Source organism: Diceros bicornis, chromosome 4 (genome assembly GCF_020826845.1).
Source record: "Diceros bicornis minor isolate mBicDic1 chromosome 4, mDicBic1.mat.cur, whole genome shotgun sequence".
Taxonomy (NCBI): Eukaryota; Metazoa; Chordata; class Mammalia; order Perissodactyla; family Rhinocerotidae; genus Diceros; species Diceros bicornis.
The window spans coordinates 69,712,177-69,732,067 of NC_080743.1; the positions used below are offsets into that span (position 1 = coordinate 69,712,177).

The window sequence follows — 19,891 nt, forward strand, 5'->3', positions numbered from 1 at the left end:
AAGAAATCACTGATCTCATTTGTTCTCCACCCCTTCAAATGTTCCGGGCTGGTGGGTCAGTTCAAGTGGTGAAAACATAGTTGCTCCTGTAATCACTGCTTTATTCCCTCTGAAAGTCAGTTTGCTTTGTGATGAAATGAAAAGAGAAACTGGGCTTATGTATCAAATGACTTCCTTTCAAGCATTTATTCTGTCACTTGCTAGTTGTGTAATTTTGGGCAAATCATTTCACCTCTTTGTGGTAGACTTTGTTATTATTCAAAAATATTTACTGCCCCTCCTAGGGGGAGGATTATACTTACATGCCCCTTTGACATCAAGCTTGGCTATGTGATTTGCTTTGGCCAATGAAATATAAACAGAACTAATGTGTGTCACTTCTAAGTAGAAGTTTTCAAAGATAGTGTACAGTTTGCTATGTTCTCTCTGCCATGTATACCAGTAATATTCCAGACAGAGGCTGTTCCAAGTCAAGACAACAGCCCATAGTCCTGGAGTCAAGACAACAGTGAACACAACTACACTTGATGAAAAAGGGCATGTAGTATGAGCAAGAAATAAGTCCGTTTTTTCAAGGGCATTTGGATTTGAGGGGTTGTATGTTACTGCAACTTAATCTAATTTATCTTGAGTGATACACATACTTTCTCTTGGTTTACTCAACTGCAAAATATATATTATAATAATTCTTACTCCACGAGATCACAGGTTTATTCATTCAGCAACTCTTTAGCTTGAACTTAAATGCAAGACACGCAGTGGATACTAGTAGGTTCTGCAAGGTTCAGCCTCTTATCATCAATGAGTTTATAGGATAATAAAAGAAAGAATGTATATATATATAAAAGAACATAGACATATATACAAAGAACATATATATATAAAGAACATATATATACAATGTGTGTGTGTATATATATATATATACACTATACATAAATTAGAATGTATGATAGAAATTGCTCAATGCCATGATAGGTAGTGATTAAAGTACTTTGGGAAATTGAAAGAAGGAGGTTTCTTTTCACCACGAGCTCAAGAATCTCTTCCTGAATGAGTACTGAGTTTGAAGATTGGGTAGCTAAAATGACTTAGTTATAAGGAAGCTTGGACCACTGAGAGAGAAACCAATATTTCAGAGTGTTTGTGAAGGGATTGGAAATTAATGTAGAAAAGGTACTTGGAAGTCATCTTTTGGGTAGTCTTGGCTAAGAAATTTGAACCTTATTTTGTAGAAAAATAGTAGTATTAACTTTTTGAGGCAGGATATGACTGAAGTTTGTTAAATGAATTAGAGAGAGAAGAGTTAATATGGAGGCCCATTTAGATACTATTGCTATATTTTAGGTTAGCAGTCAGCACATTTTTTTTCTGTAAAAGGCCAGATAGTAAATATTTTAGGCTTTGTGAGCCATGTAGTTTATATCGCAACTACTCAACTCTGCCACCATAGCATGAAAGCAGATATAGACAAGAAAACAAATAGATGGGCAAGGCTATGTTCCAATAAAACCTTAGGGCTTTCAAGGATGTCCTGAGGGTATGGAAAGCTCCCCTTCCTACTCTCTAGCTGCTTCATGTCACTGTGCTCTATACACTAATGTTCTGCCTAGGACTTCATTTGAGACAGGAGCACTCCAACTTATAAAACAAATGATGTCTGCTCCAGGGGACAGCCAAGGAGGGTCTAAACTAGGGCAACAAGGCATGGAAAGGAAGAACAGAGTGAAAAACTTCATAGGAGTGGATTGACGGGAATAAAGAACACTGAAGGCAGAGTAGCTTTGAGAGGGGAAAATTATTTCAATTTTGGACATATTGAGTTTGATGTGAAAGGCAAATGAGATAATGTAGGAAAAAGTGCTTCACAAACTGTGAAGTGTTATAGAAATGGATGCGTTATTTTAAGAGGAAATGGCTGAGACCATTTTATGACTCAACACATACCCATCAACACGCCTGCAAAAACAATCAAAGCACATGAACTATATATGGCGGGACAGTCCTATCATATTTCTAGGTCAACACCTCGGTGTTATGATACTATTTAAATCACCGTTATTTCCTTTGAAATGAGGGGCAGCTGTTCATATACATTGATATGGGTGAACATATTGACCTGTTTACACGTGGGCCTAGGTCAGAACTCCCATAGGAGTTGCAAAGCTGCTTCCCTGGAGATCTTTAACTGGGTGACGCTGAGCTCAGAAGCCAGGGGTAGAAATTGATAGGTCCTCCTCGGATGGGTTCTTTTTTTAGGATTTTACTGCAGTGTCTCTTTAAAACCTGACCTTTCTAGAAACAGATGCAATTACTTGTTAATTGTCAAGTCCAATGATTAACTATAAGTTAAAAAAACATGTAGCTTTTAAAATAAGGTTTGTACTTGGAGGAATTCGTCTTGGCAGGCACTATCACATGAATTTATAAGACTTCTAGAATTGTCCTTTCTTCTTATCTTGCCTTCACTTGGATTTTTTTTTTTTCGTTATATCAGTGCCAGTAGAAGAGTATGGATTAAAGTCAATAAATTCAAAGTGGACATGGGTAAGTTAATTCACTGACATAATAGAGGTTGACTCCATTGTCCTGGTTCTCTGAAAGAAAGGAAGCAATGGAAACATGCTAAATATCATGAGAACAAGGAAGCACATGAGATAAGGAACTTCTAGTAGCTCCTTATGGCCAGGCAGAGAAGCACAACCAGCATGAGAGGCAGCATTGTGTTCAGATTAAGAACATGGCCTCTGGAGCCAAGTGGCTTGAGTTGCAATCTCGCTCGATTAATTCCTTGCTGTGTAACTGCTGAACATGTTACTTCTATGTGCCTCAGGTCCCTCATTTGTAAAACGGGCAAATAATAATGCCTATCCTTTGAGGTAGTTATAAAGACAACATTTTAATACACACAAAGTACTCCATAGGGATTAGCTGTTATTATGAATTGCTGAGAGCAACAGAGCAGTATAAACCTAGAGGAGGGCCCACGGGCTAAAATGAAAGAGCATAACAAAGACCCTGCACTTGGTTTAAGTGGGAGGGGCAGAGTGGAGGACATGTCCAGTTTCAGACATTGCTTTAAGTGTGAGAAACACTAAAACATGAACCAAGAAAATGCAAGCCAGAACTGATGAAGCGAATAAATAAGGAGCCACCATAAGGAAGATATGGAAAGTATAGAATGAGTCCAGATTAAAAAAAACTGTTCATGCTGGTACTTTTTGAAGGTCCAGCTCTCTCCTTTCTCAGGGGCTCCCTCATCTTTCGTGGAGTCATAGCCTTTTACGGCTGGCTTCTGAGATAAGCTTGGTTCCCTTCTTTGAGCTGGACAGTACATTTCAGTATGCCATCTATGCATGCTTAAAGAGGAAGTAAAAAAAAGAAAAACCGACTTTGAGGAGGAAAAGAACTTAGGTGTTCAGCCTAACCCTTTCATTTTGCCAGCCAAAGCTAAACAGAACCCAGATCTCCTGCTTTTCAGCTGAGTATTATTATTTCTCATTGTTATGGATTTTATTATTGTTGTTATTTCCCATCAGAAGTTTCCAAAATCCTTCTTGTGTAATGAAAATACAAATCACAAGCATCATTTAACCTACGGTACCTGACTACTAAAAACATTACATCGATTTTATAACAGAGATTCTAGAGACAGTTACATGTAAAAGGGCGACACACCTCAAATGAGCTGCCAAGGGAGGTTTCACGCCTGCTTAGGTGGTGCCACTGCTGCTAAAAATGCCCCAAGCCAATCAGTATTGGGAACCTACTAGGAGCTTAACATTGTGCAAAAGCAGCATGAAACAAAGAATTCACAGGTTTGTTCCAATGGTGAGGCCTAAAAACCTAAACCTTGTTTAAATTGGCAGAGATTACAATTGGCTGAAAAAAAAGTTGACCTTTAATCGGATTGTTCATGATAGGCTTACGAAAAGAGAAGGTCTTAAGCTGGGCTTTAATGGATCCCTCAATGCTTTGGAAGCTGGGGGTTGGGGTGGGGGGCACAACACGTCAAGTTATGTGTGCCTTGCTCAAGTCCCCACTCTGTTTCCATTCTCTCTTTTCAGTATTTTGTCCTGTTACTCCATCGTCTGCTTCCCTGGATCCAGGATCAATATGCTGCTTCCTGGCTATCCCTTACCTACCTCTCCATCCCACTGTGGAATCATCCCTGAACAGTTCCTGTGCCGGGGAACCCTCATCAGCATTTTCCTAGTGTTTTGATCCTGCCTTATTCTTAAGATGCAAATGCTGAGGGAACAACACCAGGGCAGTGATAGAGGTTACTGGAGTGGGAGTGGGGGTCTCATAACACACTACAGAAGGCACAGCAAACTCAACAAATTTGCAAGACTCATTTGACATCTGCCAGGATCTCATACTTGCCTCTTCTGCTCTCCAAGCACTCGTGATTATCTCTGTTTTTGAATGTTTGGCATTTTGCTGAAATTAGTGGTATAATGACGTTCACCACAGGCAGAACACAAGTTCTTCAGCGATCTTCTTCACTTCTCTGTTGCAGGCCCCTACCATTCCTTCTCTAGACAATTTTTGTTGTTTCCTACACAACCTCTCGATCTTCTGCAGTCTATTTTCCATAAAACAGCTACAGAACCTTGAAATGTAAGTCATAAAGTGGACACACCATTCCCTTGCATTGTAGGTGAAACAAAGTTCAACCCCCTTACCAGGGTTCCTATGAAACTCCTTGACCTTATCTCACGCTATTCCTGCTTCTACTCACTGCATTCTAGCCTCTGTGATTTTCTATGCATCAGACTTCTTCTGGCCTCAGGTCCTGTGCACAGGCTGTCTTCTGCCTACAGTGCCTCATTATTTGCATATCTAGCACCTTTTCCATCTTGTTAGTCTTAGTTTAAATATTAGCTCCTTAGAGAAGACTTTCTTCTTCATCCAATATAAAGTGAGACTCCTTACCCTTATTTCTTAAGTCATCCCTGGTTCTGCTTTTATCCTTAAAAGCACTTATTGCAATTTATCATTATTTTACTTATTGGCCTATATGCTTAATTTTTATTGTCCATCTCCCCACCGGAATGTCAGATCAATGAGTGCAGGGTCTGGTTCTGTCCCTAGTACCTAGCATAGCACCTAGCACACAGAAGTTGTCAGTGTATATTTGTTAGATTAACGTCTCCAGAGTGAGCACCTTTTCAGATACGTAGAAAATGCTCAACATGAATCTTGACATAAACCTTACTAGCAAAGGTAACACAATCAGATTTAAAGAGGAGTTAAATAGGGGTCAGATTCAAGCCCCATGCTGAGAGAGTACAAAAGAGGTAGCAATTGATTAGGATTGGGGACAGAGGAAAAGAGAGTTTGATAGGCAGGGAATTGAGGACATTCCAGGTTGATGGCACAGCATCAGCCTAGGCACAGACGTGACGGGAATACTCAGTAGTATGGGATGACTGTAGGGTAGAATATGATGATATGATGAAGAATAGAGTGGAAGGGGAGGATGAAAGTTATGCTGCAGTCAAATTATGAAAGTACTGGAGTGTCATGCTAAGGAGTTTAAGTTTTCATTTGAGGGCAAGTGGGAGCCCAGGATTGATTTTTAAAGAGGTAAATAATGTTCACGTTGCTAATCAATAGGAAATTTTGTAATATATTCCTAATAATCATAGTTATAAGTTTTGAGTTTCCCAAATGTTCCTGAGAACTTTTGCATACATTGTATTATAGAATCTCAACAACATTCCTTCAACAAATACTATTGAGCACCTGCTATTAGATAATTTACTATTATCCCAGTTTACAACTAATAAGCTGGAAGTCAGAAAGATTACCTTGCTTGCAAGGCCACCCAGCCAGTGTGTGGAGGAGCTAGAATTAGAATCCAAGTCTGCCTGACTGTGAAGTTCAAGCACATTCCATGACATCATGTCATCTCTTTCTACCAGCACAATGTAAATGAACTCTTATGAAACTACTGTTTCTATCTTGGACTAAGCTCTGCATAAAAAAGATGAAATCTTTGGGATAGGGATATTTCGGTTCTTCCGTTACTTCTTGGGAAAGAAAGACCTCCCCCCCCCCCAGCTAAATAAGTGTCTAAGAGAAATCACCTGGTGCAGTCAAACATCAGGGTGAGGGGCTCTGATTTACCGCATATGCCCACAAAGCTTGGTGCGGAGAGGAAGACACATTTCCCAAAAGTAAGACATACTGGGAAAGTCCCTATTCATCTTCCGGGTATACAGCATGCTCCAGCTGGATATGTTTGCTTTTTAGTACTAAAAATCAATAATTGTGAACTCTCACTGACGTCCAGGCCATTGTAGTGAACAATAAAGGAGGAGGGAAGCTTCTAATAGCTGACAGGAAACTGTCGTCTGAGATGGTGTGAACGCGCCTAAGGCTGAGCCTTGGCCCATATCCTGCCCTAGAGAAGAGAAGTGCCCCGTTTTAACCTGGGAGAAGTAAAGAATCCAATGCCGGCCACAATAACTTGTTTCCTTGTATTAGATCCTGCAAGAGCTTAAGCAATGTTTTCTTTTGCTCTCCTTGAGCAAAGGGTGGCGAAACTAGAAACTTACCTGGAGACCACACACAGCTCATATTGTGCTGTGTGGCTTAATGTCCCCCAGCAGGAAACAGTTCTACTAAAGCCTTGTCAACAATACCTTCCAGATGTTCAGCACTTTGCAGTCTAAGGAGCTCTTTTTTATGTATTACCTCATTTGACTCACAACAATCTTACGCATTATTATTTTTTATCGTCATCTTTCACTTGGACTATTGCAATAGTCTTCAAATTTTTTGCCAGTTTCTCTCTCATCCAATCTATTCCTCTATGGTGCCTCCCAAGTTCTACTTCCAGATACTAATCTGATCTGCTTAAATGCTTTGGCTAGTCTACCAACAAGTACAGGGTAAAATCTGGTCTTCAGTGTGACAAGAAGCATCTTTTGGGTCTCAGAGTACCTCATTTCTCTCTTCCTTTCCCCAAAGTTATAATCAACTCAACATCTCTATGGTCTCCAAACACTACACTTTTTTTCATCCTTTGTGGTTATGATAGCATAGAGGTTAATAGAAGAAACCCTGGAGTTAGACTGAGCTGGCCTCCTGTCACCACCTCTGAGTAGATATGTAACCTCGGATAATTTGCTTAAACCCTCTATGTCTCATTTGTAAAATGGAGATCATTATAGGACCTTCTTTTGTAGGAAGAATTGTAAGGAATAAATGAGTTAATTAATATAAAGTTGATAAGCAGTGCCTTGCAAAATTAGTGCCCAATAAAATTAGCTATTATTATTGTGCCCTCCTCTATTGCAATGCTCTTCTCTTCTTTGTGCACCTAGTAAGTCTCTATTCATACTTTAATAATCTCCTTTGTGAAAACCACTCCAAATTCCAAAGGTTGCGTTTATTCTCTATCCTCTGTGTTTGGTTCAAATTTTGTATAAACAAGTTCATAATAATGACACTCAACTTAGTGTTTTCCATATATTTGAAGGTCTTCCCCATGATAGTGTGAGTTCCTGAGAAGCACAGACCATTTCTCATTCATATTTAGGTTACCAGAGCCTAGCAGAATGTCTATTACACAGAATCTAACAAATATTTGTGAAGTAAATATTCACTTTGCAATGTAGAAATTCATGAGCCAGGATCCAAACTGCTAATTCTGCTAACTAGTCTACCTGCTCCCATGCTCCCGCCTCAATCTATTCTCCCCCAATAGCCAGGACGACCAAATCATGCCCCTTGTCTGCTTCAATCTCTTCAGTAGATTTCCAATGCATGTTGATTAGGCCCAGCCTCCAGACCACGGCCTACAAGGTCTCTTATCTTTCCATCTCTATTTCATGCCGCTCTCCCCTTGTTCTCAATTCTCTAGCCATGCTGGCCCCGTTTTGTTCTTTCCCAGTTTAGATAAAGAACATTTTCACTTGCTCTTACCTCTATTTGAAATACTATTTCCTAAGCTTCTCTCATGGCTCATCCTTCTCACCCATCCAGCGTCTTTCAGATACCACCTCTTCAAAGAGGCCTTCCCTGAACACCTTAGCTAAACGAGCCCTGTGCCACCCAGTTACTTTCTATCACATTACTTGCCTAGTTTCTTCCTGGCGTGGATCAAAATCTGGAAGTGTTTGTTTATTTTCTGACTCGTTCCGCTGGCAGGAAAACTCCACTAGGGCGGGGACCTTGTCTGCTTGTTCACCACACTAACTGCGGTTCTTCAAACAGTACCTGTCCCAGAGTAGTCCTCAAAAGATATGTTTTCAGTAAATGAATAAATAAAAATTAGATCTTTTGAGAATAAAGCTCTTCAACATCACCAGAGGCATCTGGGAATGACAAATCATAGAAGAAAAGAATATAATGCTTTGTGTATGTCAGCGAAAGAGGGTGGAACATTGTCAAGGTATCATGATGTACCAGTCTTCGCCTCCTCAAACACAGTCAACAAGTCCCATAGTGAAAAAGAAGTTCACTTCTGAAAAGCTTTTCAAAACATTCTTTAAAGTATTAAAACTCCTCAGAAAGCAAGAAATCATAGTTAGAGGAGTAAGTGTATATGAAATGCCTTGAGAGATTAATGGGCTAACTGCAAAACTAAAAAGACTTGGTTTTAGCAGAGAACCAAAGCAGTGAGGTCTGCACAGCTCCTGCTGCCATGGAGCAAGAGAAAATCAGGCAGAGTGAATCCTCCTTAAATGAAATGTATAAAATTAATATTGTGTTTTGTTATCTACTGTGTATAATCTGACAATAAAAAAATATTTACCCAGCACTTTATAGGTTATAAATACCTCTGTTTACACAGTTTATCTTATTTGATAAAACAATTGAGTGTTAGGATAGCACAGTAGAAAATCCACATGACTTAGTGTCGAGAAACCAGCTCTATCAGGAAGAAGCTGTGACCTTGGCAAGTCACTTATCCTCTCTATTTCCTTTTGGGTAAAATGAAGGTGTTAGTCTAGATTGTCTTAAATCCCATTCAGGTCATCTATTGGATTTATTTATATTTAATTCATGACAAATCAGGCTTCTCTTTGATCTAGGTCCCGGATATAAAGTTCTTATTGGGTCATCATTCACATTCTTAAAATCAAATTATTTGGGTGATCACTTTCTTGGGTGCCCAGGAAAGCAAAGAAGGCCCTGGCTCATCTTTGGGTGACCTTCTCTCCCTTTTAATTAATCTCTCCTCTTTGATGCCAGTTCTGGTTCATCTCCCTGGGTCTACCTTCCTTGGCCTCTGTCATTTTGCATTGCTCTGTAGTCGCTTCCACACCACCAAGGGTGACTGCCAGCTTCACAAGGAAATTTATTTATTCTATATTATAGCCTAAGGAAAATTTACCCAGTAGCTAATCTAATACATTTTTCCTATTTTCATGGGAGAAGGCCAGAGAATTTTTCCTATAATTTAAATGCATCTTCTAGAGATTACAACACTTCCACCATTTTATATTTCTCTACCATCGCCTTGCTCTGCTAGTCATGGACGGGGCAAATGGGGGGCAGTGTGGGATGTTCAGGGTCACATATGTGGTAGGGCTATTGCTCCTTACCACTCTCCTTTCTATATTCTTGGGTACCTTTGCATCTCACTGGGACCCATCTATTTTTCATCTTCTCCACCTAAACCGTTTGATGCCTCTGCTTCTTAGATATAAAGTACAGCTCACTATATCCTGTGATCAGGAACCTCTCTATTTTCAAAACGAAAGCTGTTCAGGTCTGACAGAGAAATTAATTTTCTCCTTTCACTCATAGCTTTCCTACATGAAGATCCCTCTGTAACTCTGGTGTGAATATTTGAGCTATGACTACAAGATGGGAAACACCCGCATGACTCTTTGAAGTATTCAGTCCCTCATATTATGTACAAAAGATACTAATTGTCCACGTGTTCAGAAGCACCTATAGGGTTGGATATTCTTATGTTCATTCTGAACCCTGGTAACATGCAAGACAAACTACATATTTTCCTTCCTTCTTTCTCTTGATATTTTGAAATACCAGTTTGAAGACCTAGAATTACATAAGACATAATAAGATATAAGTTCATTTGCAAATAATAACAGCTGTCTGTATGTGTTCATTTACTCCCTCCTCTGGTCTTCAAGTTGCTGTTTTGCAGGTTTTTGCAGGAAGCATGCACGCACAAGAGAGGTAATCAGAACTAGGCTGAGTTCTGTTCTTAGCAAGATTTCTGGAAAAATATTCCACAGTCAGGCTGATTGCTGATGTAGCTAATCTACTTTCCCCAGGCTGGTTTCCTGTGCGGCCAGGCATATCACTGTCTGCCATCCAGCTATGCCTCCCCACACCCCTCTTTGAATGTGCCAACCGGGTGACAACTTCTGCAAATCCCTGCCTGGAAACGATGATCCTGCCAACTCCCTTTTGGAAATAGTGAGGATGAGATCTTGAACCATGATGATATGCTATTTCTAATCCATATGAGGAAGCGCATGGAAAGCCAGCCCCAGAGTAAGCCCACGAACTCCCGCTGGCACCTTTCGTTCCAGGAGGCAACTTTCCTTGACATTGATTTTACAGACAAATGAATTAACCCTATGTTTTGTAGCATTGTAAACTCTTTTTTTTTCCTTTACATTCAAAACCTCAGACACCGGTAGAGACATTGAGCAAATTTTTATTTTCTGTACGTCTACTTGGCGAGAGGATTTTCCCTGCCTGTTCCCTTTACATTGTCGATGCGTCAGTCCTTCCTTCCCGATCTCTTCCAGCCGCTGGAGAGGCAGGAGGAGGCCGAGGGGAGCTGGTATTACAGCGCTGCCTCCTGATTGGCTGGACGGTCGTGGCTGGGCTATAAAAGAGACCCCTACAGGCCTGGGAGGGAGAAGCTCAGAGGATTCTGACAGCATCTTTACGGGAGCAAAGGCAAAGTGCGCTCAAAACAGAAGCCACAGCTCCTCCTGCCGTATTTCTTTCCTGACTTGTGAATCTCACACTAAACAAGATGTGCAAAGGTCTTGCAGGTCTGCCGGCTTCTTGCTTGAAGAGGTAAGATTATTTTCAGCCACTAACCGTGTTACACTTTCGGATAGACTTTCTCAGTTATTTACGTATCCTACTTACTAACTTAGTTCTTTGGAATTAGAAACAATGTGGTCGAGGGAGCACCGTCTTCCTAGCTTTCCTCCAAGGCTACCTAGAAATTGTGACTTAAGAAGTGTTCTCCCCAAATTTGGGCACTATGCTGTTTTATATGACCTCGGTTTTGAAGACTGTTCTGATCCTCTAACCAAGCTAGTTCTAAGTAAGAAGTGATGTGAGGTTTTTGGATCATGCACAGTGGTCTGTAATATCGCTACCTGGGATGCCTGTTATTGTTTGAGCATCACTGGGGTGCGTAGAATCATGGCTCTGGGCTTGCCGATGGTATTCTAGATCTTGTTTAGGGGAGGACACCCCAGAATGAGGTTTGGCTACATCACCAGAAAAGCGCTATGCTTTCTGTGGTGCTGCAATATCTTTCACTCTCTATGTTCTTGTAAGCAAATGTTACAGTAAAATCTGAGTTCCAAAAGTAGATCTCCCTTATCCTTCTGCCCCTACCTCTAGCTCTTGAAATGTCTTCTGTGAGTGGTGGCTGAGAAATATTGATCATAACAAATCAGTTAAGGGTTCTGTAGAAGAACTCATCCTAAAGACATTGTTTTGTCAATGTCCTGTCTCTTGATTAAATAAAAACACTTAAAGATATGCAGCTACTCGTATGTCTTTGGCTTTTTGAAAAAGGTATGAATAAATGCTTTCAGATAATGGTTATCTGTTAGCCAGTTGAAAAAAATGCAAAACTAATGCATATTACATTATTTAATCTTACAGTTAAAGGTAAAAAGCCAATCTGTAGATGTACCACCCCCTGTCTTGTTTCCCTGCAAATAGAAATCACCTTAAATTTCAATTTAGAAATATCCCAGAAAACACAGTCTGTCGTGCGTTCCCTAAGAAGTTTCTCTCTCACCTGTTCTGTCATTCAGGAGTATGAAAGAATATTCTTTCTCATATTCTTTCATGGCTGATTTAAAATGAAGCAGGAGGGTTTGGCAGAGGCTACCTATGAAATAAATGCCTCTGACTTCCATCAGTAATATCCTGAACAGAATGGAGCAGATTACTCCAAGCTTCAGTTAGCTCATATATAAAATTAAGCGTACAAAATACAGGAGAGACAGGAGAAAGTGATGCTCTGGTAAATATTTTGGGAGACAGACAAAAGATTGCACAGAGCTCTGCCCTCAAGGAGCAAGAAGCTAACCTGGGGAGGTGAACTCCATGTCAGCAGGATGAACTGCTCTTCTCTCTCCTCACTGGTGAGCTGTAAGTTGTCTAGTCCAACACGTTCCTTCTAGCGTTAGTGCCTGAGGCTCCAGAGGGACTGTGAACTCCTCAAGGTCACATAGGTGGTGGATAGCAGAGTGCAGAGAATCCAGATTTCCTGACTCCAGTGACCCCTGAAGTCATTTTGTTTTTTATTTTTATGGTTGTATTGTGTTGTAAGGACAAATCTAATGTACTTGCTAAGCATACTTCCAGCTCTTCATGAAATGACTCTGCATTGGTCAATAACAGTCAGATCTCAGCCAGACCCGGCACATGGAAATATGAAATGATTGCTATTTAGAGCAAATCACAATGTACTTATATCATGCCTTTACAATCACTTTAGTCTTTGTGAATATCTTGCTATCATTAAGGAAGATTTTGCATCCCCTGACCAGTTGGTCAGGGTACCTGATCAGTTGGGGAAGGAGAGGACAGAAAACAGTCTTGTAGGGGAGAGAAAATACTCTTTTAGGGGCAGTCCAAGAACAAAATGGAATTTAAACTTTCTGGGGAAATGCACATAGATAAGCCACTAATATATCAGTAGCCATCCTAAAATGTCTTTTTATTCTTGTTGCTTTTTTCTCCCTTTAAGTAGGAACATCTCGTCATTCATTTCTTTTAAAATAGCATTTCTCTTTTACAACAGTTTTTTGGCTTTTATAATAAAAGTGATCCAAGCAACAGAATAATTAACAAGGATGAGAAAGTTGAGCTAAAAGCTTATTAAAAGATCTCCTTTTTTGAGTAAGTCATACACCCTGCTGTACCCTGGCTACCTATTAAACAGTGGCAATATGCTGGAAGCTCTGCTCTAATTAAACAGTCACTAGCTTCAGTGATGACTCTTGCTTGCTTCTCTTAATTGTTTTTAAGCCTCACATGCCCTTTATAGTGTAAATATCCTTATAGGGTAGATATTAAAAGGAAAGCAGTAGCAGCAGCAGCAGGAGATTTTCTAGAAGCAAGCCTGAAGGAGCTCAGGTTTCATTATTAGCGTTTGCATTTACCACCTCATCTTCTACTTCCCCCTGCTGGAGCTGCACACCTCCGTGTATATCCCTAACAGGAATTGCTTGGCCCACCTCATACAAGGCTGGAACTGAACAGAACTATACCTTCCAAAGGTGCTTCTACAGTTCCCTCTGCTAGCAATGAGGCAGATGGAAATAGCAACCACCCTCCAGAAGGTGGCGTGCAGCAAGAAGGTGCCATATTTCACGGTTACTGCTTGCTTTCCAATTTCTAAAAATTACTCAAGGAACAGTCAAGTTTTCAATGTGCTTCTGTTGAAGATACCAAACTGTTCCATTCATCAAAATGAGAGGTTTACAGAAGAGGCTCCTGAGGGAGACTGAAGGGTTAGAATTCTAGTTACTGACAAAGGAGGCTGGGTGATATCCCCGGCCTCCAGGTTTTGTAGTAAGTCATAGGTGGAAACAGAAGTGGAATCGCGTTTTCCTGAGAGTTCCTGCCAACTCCAACTCCCATTTCCTGAATAAATTGCCTCTGCCTCTTAGCTAGTAATGGAATCTTTGAACTGTACCACTAGGGTGTCTTTTAAAGAGGGCTGACATCATTGTTCTTTTTTTTTCTTCTTCTGTGCAGTGCAAAAGATATGAAACATCGTCTAGGTTTCCTGCTGCAGAAGTCTGATTCCTGTGAACATAATTCTTCCCACAGCAAGAAGGACAAAGTGGTGATTTGTCAGAGGTAAGAGAAGAGGCCCTGGTGAAGATCCATTGAGTATTAACTATCTGATGACACAGATGTTCCATCAGAAGAAAAGGAAATTAGGTCCCTAGTTAAGCTAGATTTGGATCAAGATAGCCTCCATTTTCATGGAGATCATACTTGCATTTGAAATTTCCATACATTTAGTGGAAAGACTGCCCTAATCAACAATAGGCTTCGTCAGAGTGATGGAAAAATAAAATCTCTGCATTTTGTTCAGGGCCTTAAATTTCTTGCCCCAATTTTGTATCATGGCATTCAAATTGTTCTTTTTCTCTGTAATGTCTCTAGGGTGAGCCAAGAGGAAGTCAAAAAATGGGCTGAATCACTGGAAAACCTGATTAGCCATGAATGTAAGTCTGACAGCTTTCCCCACCCTAGCTAATGAGGATAAAGGCACTCTGGATGGACAAGTTATCTCATACTATGGTTGATCTTATAGGAACTGCAGAAAGGCCTGGGTTTCTTCTGACTTCCAGACTCAGGAGAGTCAGTCTGTTTAAAATTTTACCATGTCCTAGAGCTTTGCAATATACAAGGGAAAGTTCATACACAAACCATGTAGAAAATCATCTCTCTCACCACATGGGAAAAGGGTAGAGGAAAAAAAAATCCAAATATTCAGATTTCTTGCAGAATCAACCTCAGTTTCTCTTTCCCAAATCCACTTTGGCAATTGATGGCTCCATAGGCATTTCAGAAACATACACTTTCTTAAAAGAGACTTCAAACCTTGAGCAAGAAGCACTAGGTAAAAGTGGGATCCAATAGATACCAAATATAGATTAGGGTTACCTGACCCCAAGTGACCTCCAAAAAAGGAGGAAATAGGGGATTGTTTGAACCCTTGCCTTATTCCTTCAAGTACCTTGGCTTTATCTGAAATACAATGTCCAAGAGGCCAGCCAGTGTGATAACTGTGATTGTTTCTCCTCTATCCTAGGTGGGCTGGCAGCTTTCAAAGCTTTCTTGAAGTCTGAATACAGTGAGGAGAACATTGACTTCTGGATCAGCTGTGAAGAGTACAAGAAAATCAAATCCCCTTCAAAACTAAGTCCCAAGGCCAAAAAGATCTATAATGAATTCATCTCAGTCCAGGCAACCAAAGAGGTAGGTCTTCGTGGCAGAGAACTCTCTGGATCCTGGCGAAATTTCCTACAAGTGGTATTCATGGCGTGGATCTTTAGACTATGTGAGTTAAAGGAAAAGATATAACAGTGGCGCAAGTTATTATAATCTTGACAACCCCAAAAAAACAGTTAAGAAAAAAGCTTTCATCCAGATGACTTAGATGATCTCCTTTAATGATTTTTTCCAATGAATTTCCCCAACTTGTGAGAAAGAACAGAAGATATTGCCCTGCCCCCTTAAAGCCGATGTTATACTCTCACATGTGCCAGGGTGGAGCCAAATGTCCTTTTTGCATTCCTGGGGTACAGAGGGTGCACACCTATTATTCAGTACAAAGCGTACAGCCTCCCATCTTCAACAGGGGGATGTGTCTAATGGAGCCTTGGCCTTTGCCCCTCAGGTAAACCTGGATTCTTGCACCAGGGAGGAGACAAGCCGGAACATGCTGGAGCCTACGATAACCTGCTTTGATGAGGCCCAGAAGAAGATTTTCAACCTGATGGAGAAGGATTCATACCGCCGCTTCCTCAAGTCCCGATTCTATCTCGATTTGGCCAACCCTTCCAGCTGCGCGTCAGAGAAGCAGAAAGGAGCCAAGAGTTCTGCAGACTGTCCTTCCCTGGTCCCCCAGTGTGCCTAATTCTCACTCGGCGGTGCAGGGCTGAAATGCCAAGACTCTATGCCTGGAAAACCTGAGGCCAAATATTGATCTGTATTAAGCACCAGTGCTTTCTCCACATTATAGCCTAATATTCATGCTGCCTGCCACGTGTGAGTCACTCCCATGTAAAAACTAGATTTAGTTTTAGTGTTTTGGTGTTCATCAAGGTGGGACCTCATTCTAGCCAATTTCCCCAAATTTCTTTTAAGGTGCCATGTGAGCAAGTATCCAAATAATGGCCTTGTAGGTCTGGATTTTCAAAGATCGTTGGCAGTTCTCTCCTCCCAACAGTCTGACCTCAGGTTGGTTGGTTGGTACACTTCATGTGCCATCCACAGGCACATGTATTCCGTTAAGCAGCACTTTCTCCAAACTCTAGATGTTTAGATGAGTTTGCTGTATTATGTGTACACATGTGTACACATACACACATTCTCTCTATATGTGTATATTTCTGCAAGAATAGATAGGAAAGACTCTAGGTGCTCACAACTAGAGTGTGTGTACATACTTAACGTGCATGTTCTGATCCCTGGTCTTTCATCATACAATTAAGCAGGGCAAACTGAACCAGCTGCCATGCAGACTAAGAAAGGCATGCTAACCTGTGGAAAGTAGATTCTGTAAATCTCCTTGGGTCTTGCTGGAGAAGCATCCAAGGGAATTCATGCTTAATTTAACCACTGGCAGCCTCCGAGTTGAACAGTATTCTAGGGAGCAAATATCATACAGAATCTTGTACTTGACTGATACAGTGCTGTCTTGGGCTGGTTATCACTAAGGGCACTTTTGTGTCCCTCAGCTGCTGGCCTCCCCTTCTTTGCCTGGGTGCTTGGTGCACGAGTATCAGCAGCTGGGGTGGTATGGAGTTGGGAGATGGGATGCTTGAACTGGATGAAGAAATGCAGGTAGGGCCTCGCCAGCTCCACCTACTATAAGATACTGGCTGAGTAAGGGCACGGAATTTAAAGGTTAATATTCTTATCCTCTACTCTTTTTGCCTCTCCTGATCAAGGTGCTCTTCTCATTTTGCTTTTTCCAGAGAACTTTAGCCATCAGATGAGGTTCCTTTGTCCACTGTGGTTGTTTGCTTCCCCATAATGGCTCTAGGTTATATGGCTACACTGATAAACCAGCAGCAGGGGAAAGATTATATTTTATAAGGGGAAACATGTTTTCACAAACTGAAAAGCCCTCCTAAGTTTCTCTTTTGAAGGTAGAATCTTGTCCATTCCATCCCAAACATCAGGGCTAACAGAGACTGAAGGCATTTCTTTCCAGGCTCTGAGACCAAATGAGAAGGAAAAGAAAAAAAGAGAAAAAGGATATCAATTGTTAGAACTACTGTTTGGAACTTTTCAAGGCACATGAAATACTTGAAAATTTCTCATTTATGTTATTTATGGTGTTGTTTTGTACAATGTTTTTATTACTGTATTGTTTTTTAAGTGGAGGTGCATGATATCACCTGAATTATTAATGAATGGCCAGGAAGTAATTTTCTTCTCATTCTTTTAAAACTACTGCCTCTGAAGTGCACCCACATTCAGTATAAATTACATGCGTGAACACCTTGTGGCTTTTAAGCCAATAGACTGGGTTGCAAAATGAAGATGCTGGAGCGTGTGTATACAAATCTCATTGCATTAAAGATGTAGGTTTTCTCAATTGTACCCTTCTTGTCTCTCTGGCAGTCTTGGTTTCAATATCCCTGGAGTTTCTCATCAGCATCCCTTTGCATTATACACAATTCCACTCACTGATTTTGTCCCTCATTGATTCCAGGATCCAAACCTATAACTCTCTTGGTCTTGCCCTATTATAACTGTCATGACTTTCAGATTGTACCTGTACTCCTGGACTGCTGTCTCACCAATAGGTCTGGAAGGTCATTCTGAATGAGAAGTAAATTATTTTATGTAATACATTTTTCAAGTGTGTTTTTCAATTGCATTTTCCTGTTATTTCATCACCATTTGACATGGAGAGCTGACTTGCTCATGGTCTGTGGACAGAATACTCCTTCCACATGCATGCTTATTTTTATCATGTGCTTATTTGAAGGCCTCGAAGCTGATGCTTCCAGTGAAACACAGCCATCTTAATAAGAAGGATAAATAAATGCTTCATACAAAACTATCTCCTTGTAAACACATTAATGATCCACAGACATGTTACGAGAAACAGCAGGGTGTAGGGTGATTATAGGAAATGGCTCGTTTCCAGTCTTTTCTCTCTCCCATGACAACTGTGGGAAAGAAAGCAGAAAATGAATGTTGTATATTCTTCGTTTCCTGCCACTCCTCTGCCTACCTCTAGTCACAGAGCAGAGGCAATCTTGGCTCCAGAGACTTTGCTCAACTGATTTGGTGGTTTACTTGCAGGTCCTCAATAGGTTTTTAAGGGATAGAGTTCAGCTTCCAGAGCAACAATTCTACGTCCGTCCAGTTACCTGCCTGTTTGAGAGAAGGTGGGAGCAGTGGGAGATTTAGGAGGTGGGCGGCAGCTGTAGATGCCTGAGGATAGATCCCTGCCCAAACTGCTTCAAATCCTTCCCTCCCTTTTGCAGATTCTCTTCCCTGGAAAAGAAGTCATAAAATGTTAACATTCACAGTCACGGGTACTATGACTATTACGTCATGAGACGCCCATTTCCGGAATTCTTTCATTCCCATTTGTAAGAGTCATGTTTACAAGGTTTTAGGGACACAGGATCTTAAACTGTTTTGAGTAACAGATTCTTTTAAGGATCTGATGAAAACTATGGACCATCACCTCAGAAAAAAACGCAGAGGAATCCAAATTTCTCGTAAATATTTAAAGGAAATTTTACAACCCCACCTCAAAGCGCACAAGGCTATCATTCCTCTCTCACGCTATGTCTGTGTCAGACTCTCACAAACAGTGTGCAATTGCTGCTCCTTGTATATAATACCGTCTTCTAAGGATCGCAGAGGAATTCAAAGTCACTGCTATTAGCAAGTGTGAGCCATGTTTTTTCCTCCAGTCTCTGCCTTGCCCATCCTTTCTTTCTTCTTGATGGTTGGCCATGAAATAAATAACAAATATGTGCTGACTCTTTTTCTGAAGGTGATCAAGGACCACGCTTTAAAAAATATTTATTGTGGTTTATTATGTGCCAGATATTGTCCTAAGCACTTTAGATAAATAATACATTTAATTCTCACACCAATCCTAAGATATGGATGCCAATCATGGGCATTGCCTCTGCAAAACATCTGCTAATTTTTAAAGATGGGGAAACTGAGGCACAGAGATGTTAAATAACTTGCCCAGGTTGAACTGCCATCTAGGAGCAAAGCTGGGATTTGAACTGAGGCAGCTTTGCCTCCAGAGATCATGGCAGAGACACGCAGAACTCACCAAATACGCACACGCCAATGGGCGAGGAGAGGGGGTGTCATGTTCAGACCTATATGGTCAAGAATAGAGCCAAAATGCATCCTCCATCTCTCTCTTCTATTTCTGTGGCAACTCTGAAGACTATGTGTTCCAGATTGTGTAGCTACAAGATGAAGGACCTCTTGACTCACTTCAGAATATGAAGTGGATAAGAAATAAATCATTGCTGATCTGGGTCATTTCTTTATGAGGTTGTTACTGTAGCAGAGTATTGTTTACTCTGCGAAATGTTGAGACTATGTTCTTAAATATTACACTATATGGTTGCCACTTATTTGTGTGTGAGGGGCAGACACTAGAGTATGGACCCAGAGGACTCATTTACATTAATAGCAGTTTGCAAACAAAAACTTGACTTTGGGAAACTCCACAACCCCAGGTGCCTCAGGCTGTGTTCTGGCACTCCATGTTTATAGTGCTTAGATTTTTAAAGTTAGAAATGAGATGATAGAAGGATGAAAGAGGAGAAAAGAGGAGAGATGAAAGAAAAATAAAAAAGAACTACCTCCAAGGGAAAGCCACTGTCCATTTGCCTAGGCCAAACACATGTACAAAAAAATCATCAGAGCAAAGCTAGTCAGATAAATT

The 19,891-nt window shown here is 40.7% G+C and overlaps 1 protein-coding gene across 2 annotated transcripts; it reads left to right on the forward strand.

The window, feature by feature from the left end:
• Positions 1 to 10,916: 10,916 nt before the first annotated feature.
• Positions 10,917 to 17,805, forward strand: RGS4 (regulator of G protein signaling 4). 2 transcript variants are annotated; one of them, XM_058538004.1, is made up of 5 exons: positions 10,917 to 11,025; positions 13,963 to 14,067; positions 14,380 to 14,441; positions 15,032 to 15,198; positions 15,620 to 17,805. In XM_058538004.1, exons 1-5 carry the CDS (start codon positions 10,982 to 10,984, stop codon positions 15,857 to 15,859), a joined length of 618 nt encoding a protein of 205 aa, XP_058393987.1. In that variant the 5' UTR covers positions 10,917 to 10,981; the 3' UTR covers positions 15,860 to 17,805. The 2 variants fall into 2 exon arrangements, with proteins under 2 accessions (XP_058393987.1, XP_058393994.1); XM_058538011.1 differs by lacking the exon at positions 15,032 to 15,198 and having other exon boundaries at positions 15,620 to 15,690.
• Positions 17,806 to 19,891: the final 2,086 nt, after the last annotated feature.

Excerpts from the sequence above, each read along its gene's own strand:
- RGS4 (XM_058538004.1), top strand. The coding sequence starts at position 10,982 with ATGTGCAAAGGTCTTGCAGGTCTGCCGGCTTCTTGCTTGAAGAG. Across the intron at positions 14,068-14,379 it reads AAAGTGGTGATTTGTCAGAG|GGTGAGCCAAGAGGAAGTCA; the intron begins GTAAGAGAAGAG and ends TAATGTCTCTAG. Across the intron at positions 15,199-15,619 it reads CAGTCCAGGCAACCAAAGAG|GTAAACCTGGATTCTTGCAC; the intron begins GTAGGTCTTCGT and ends TTTGCCCCTCAG.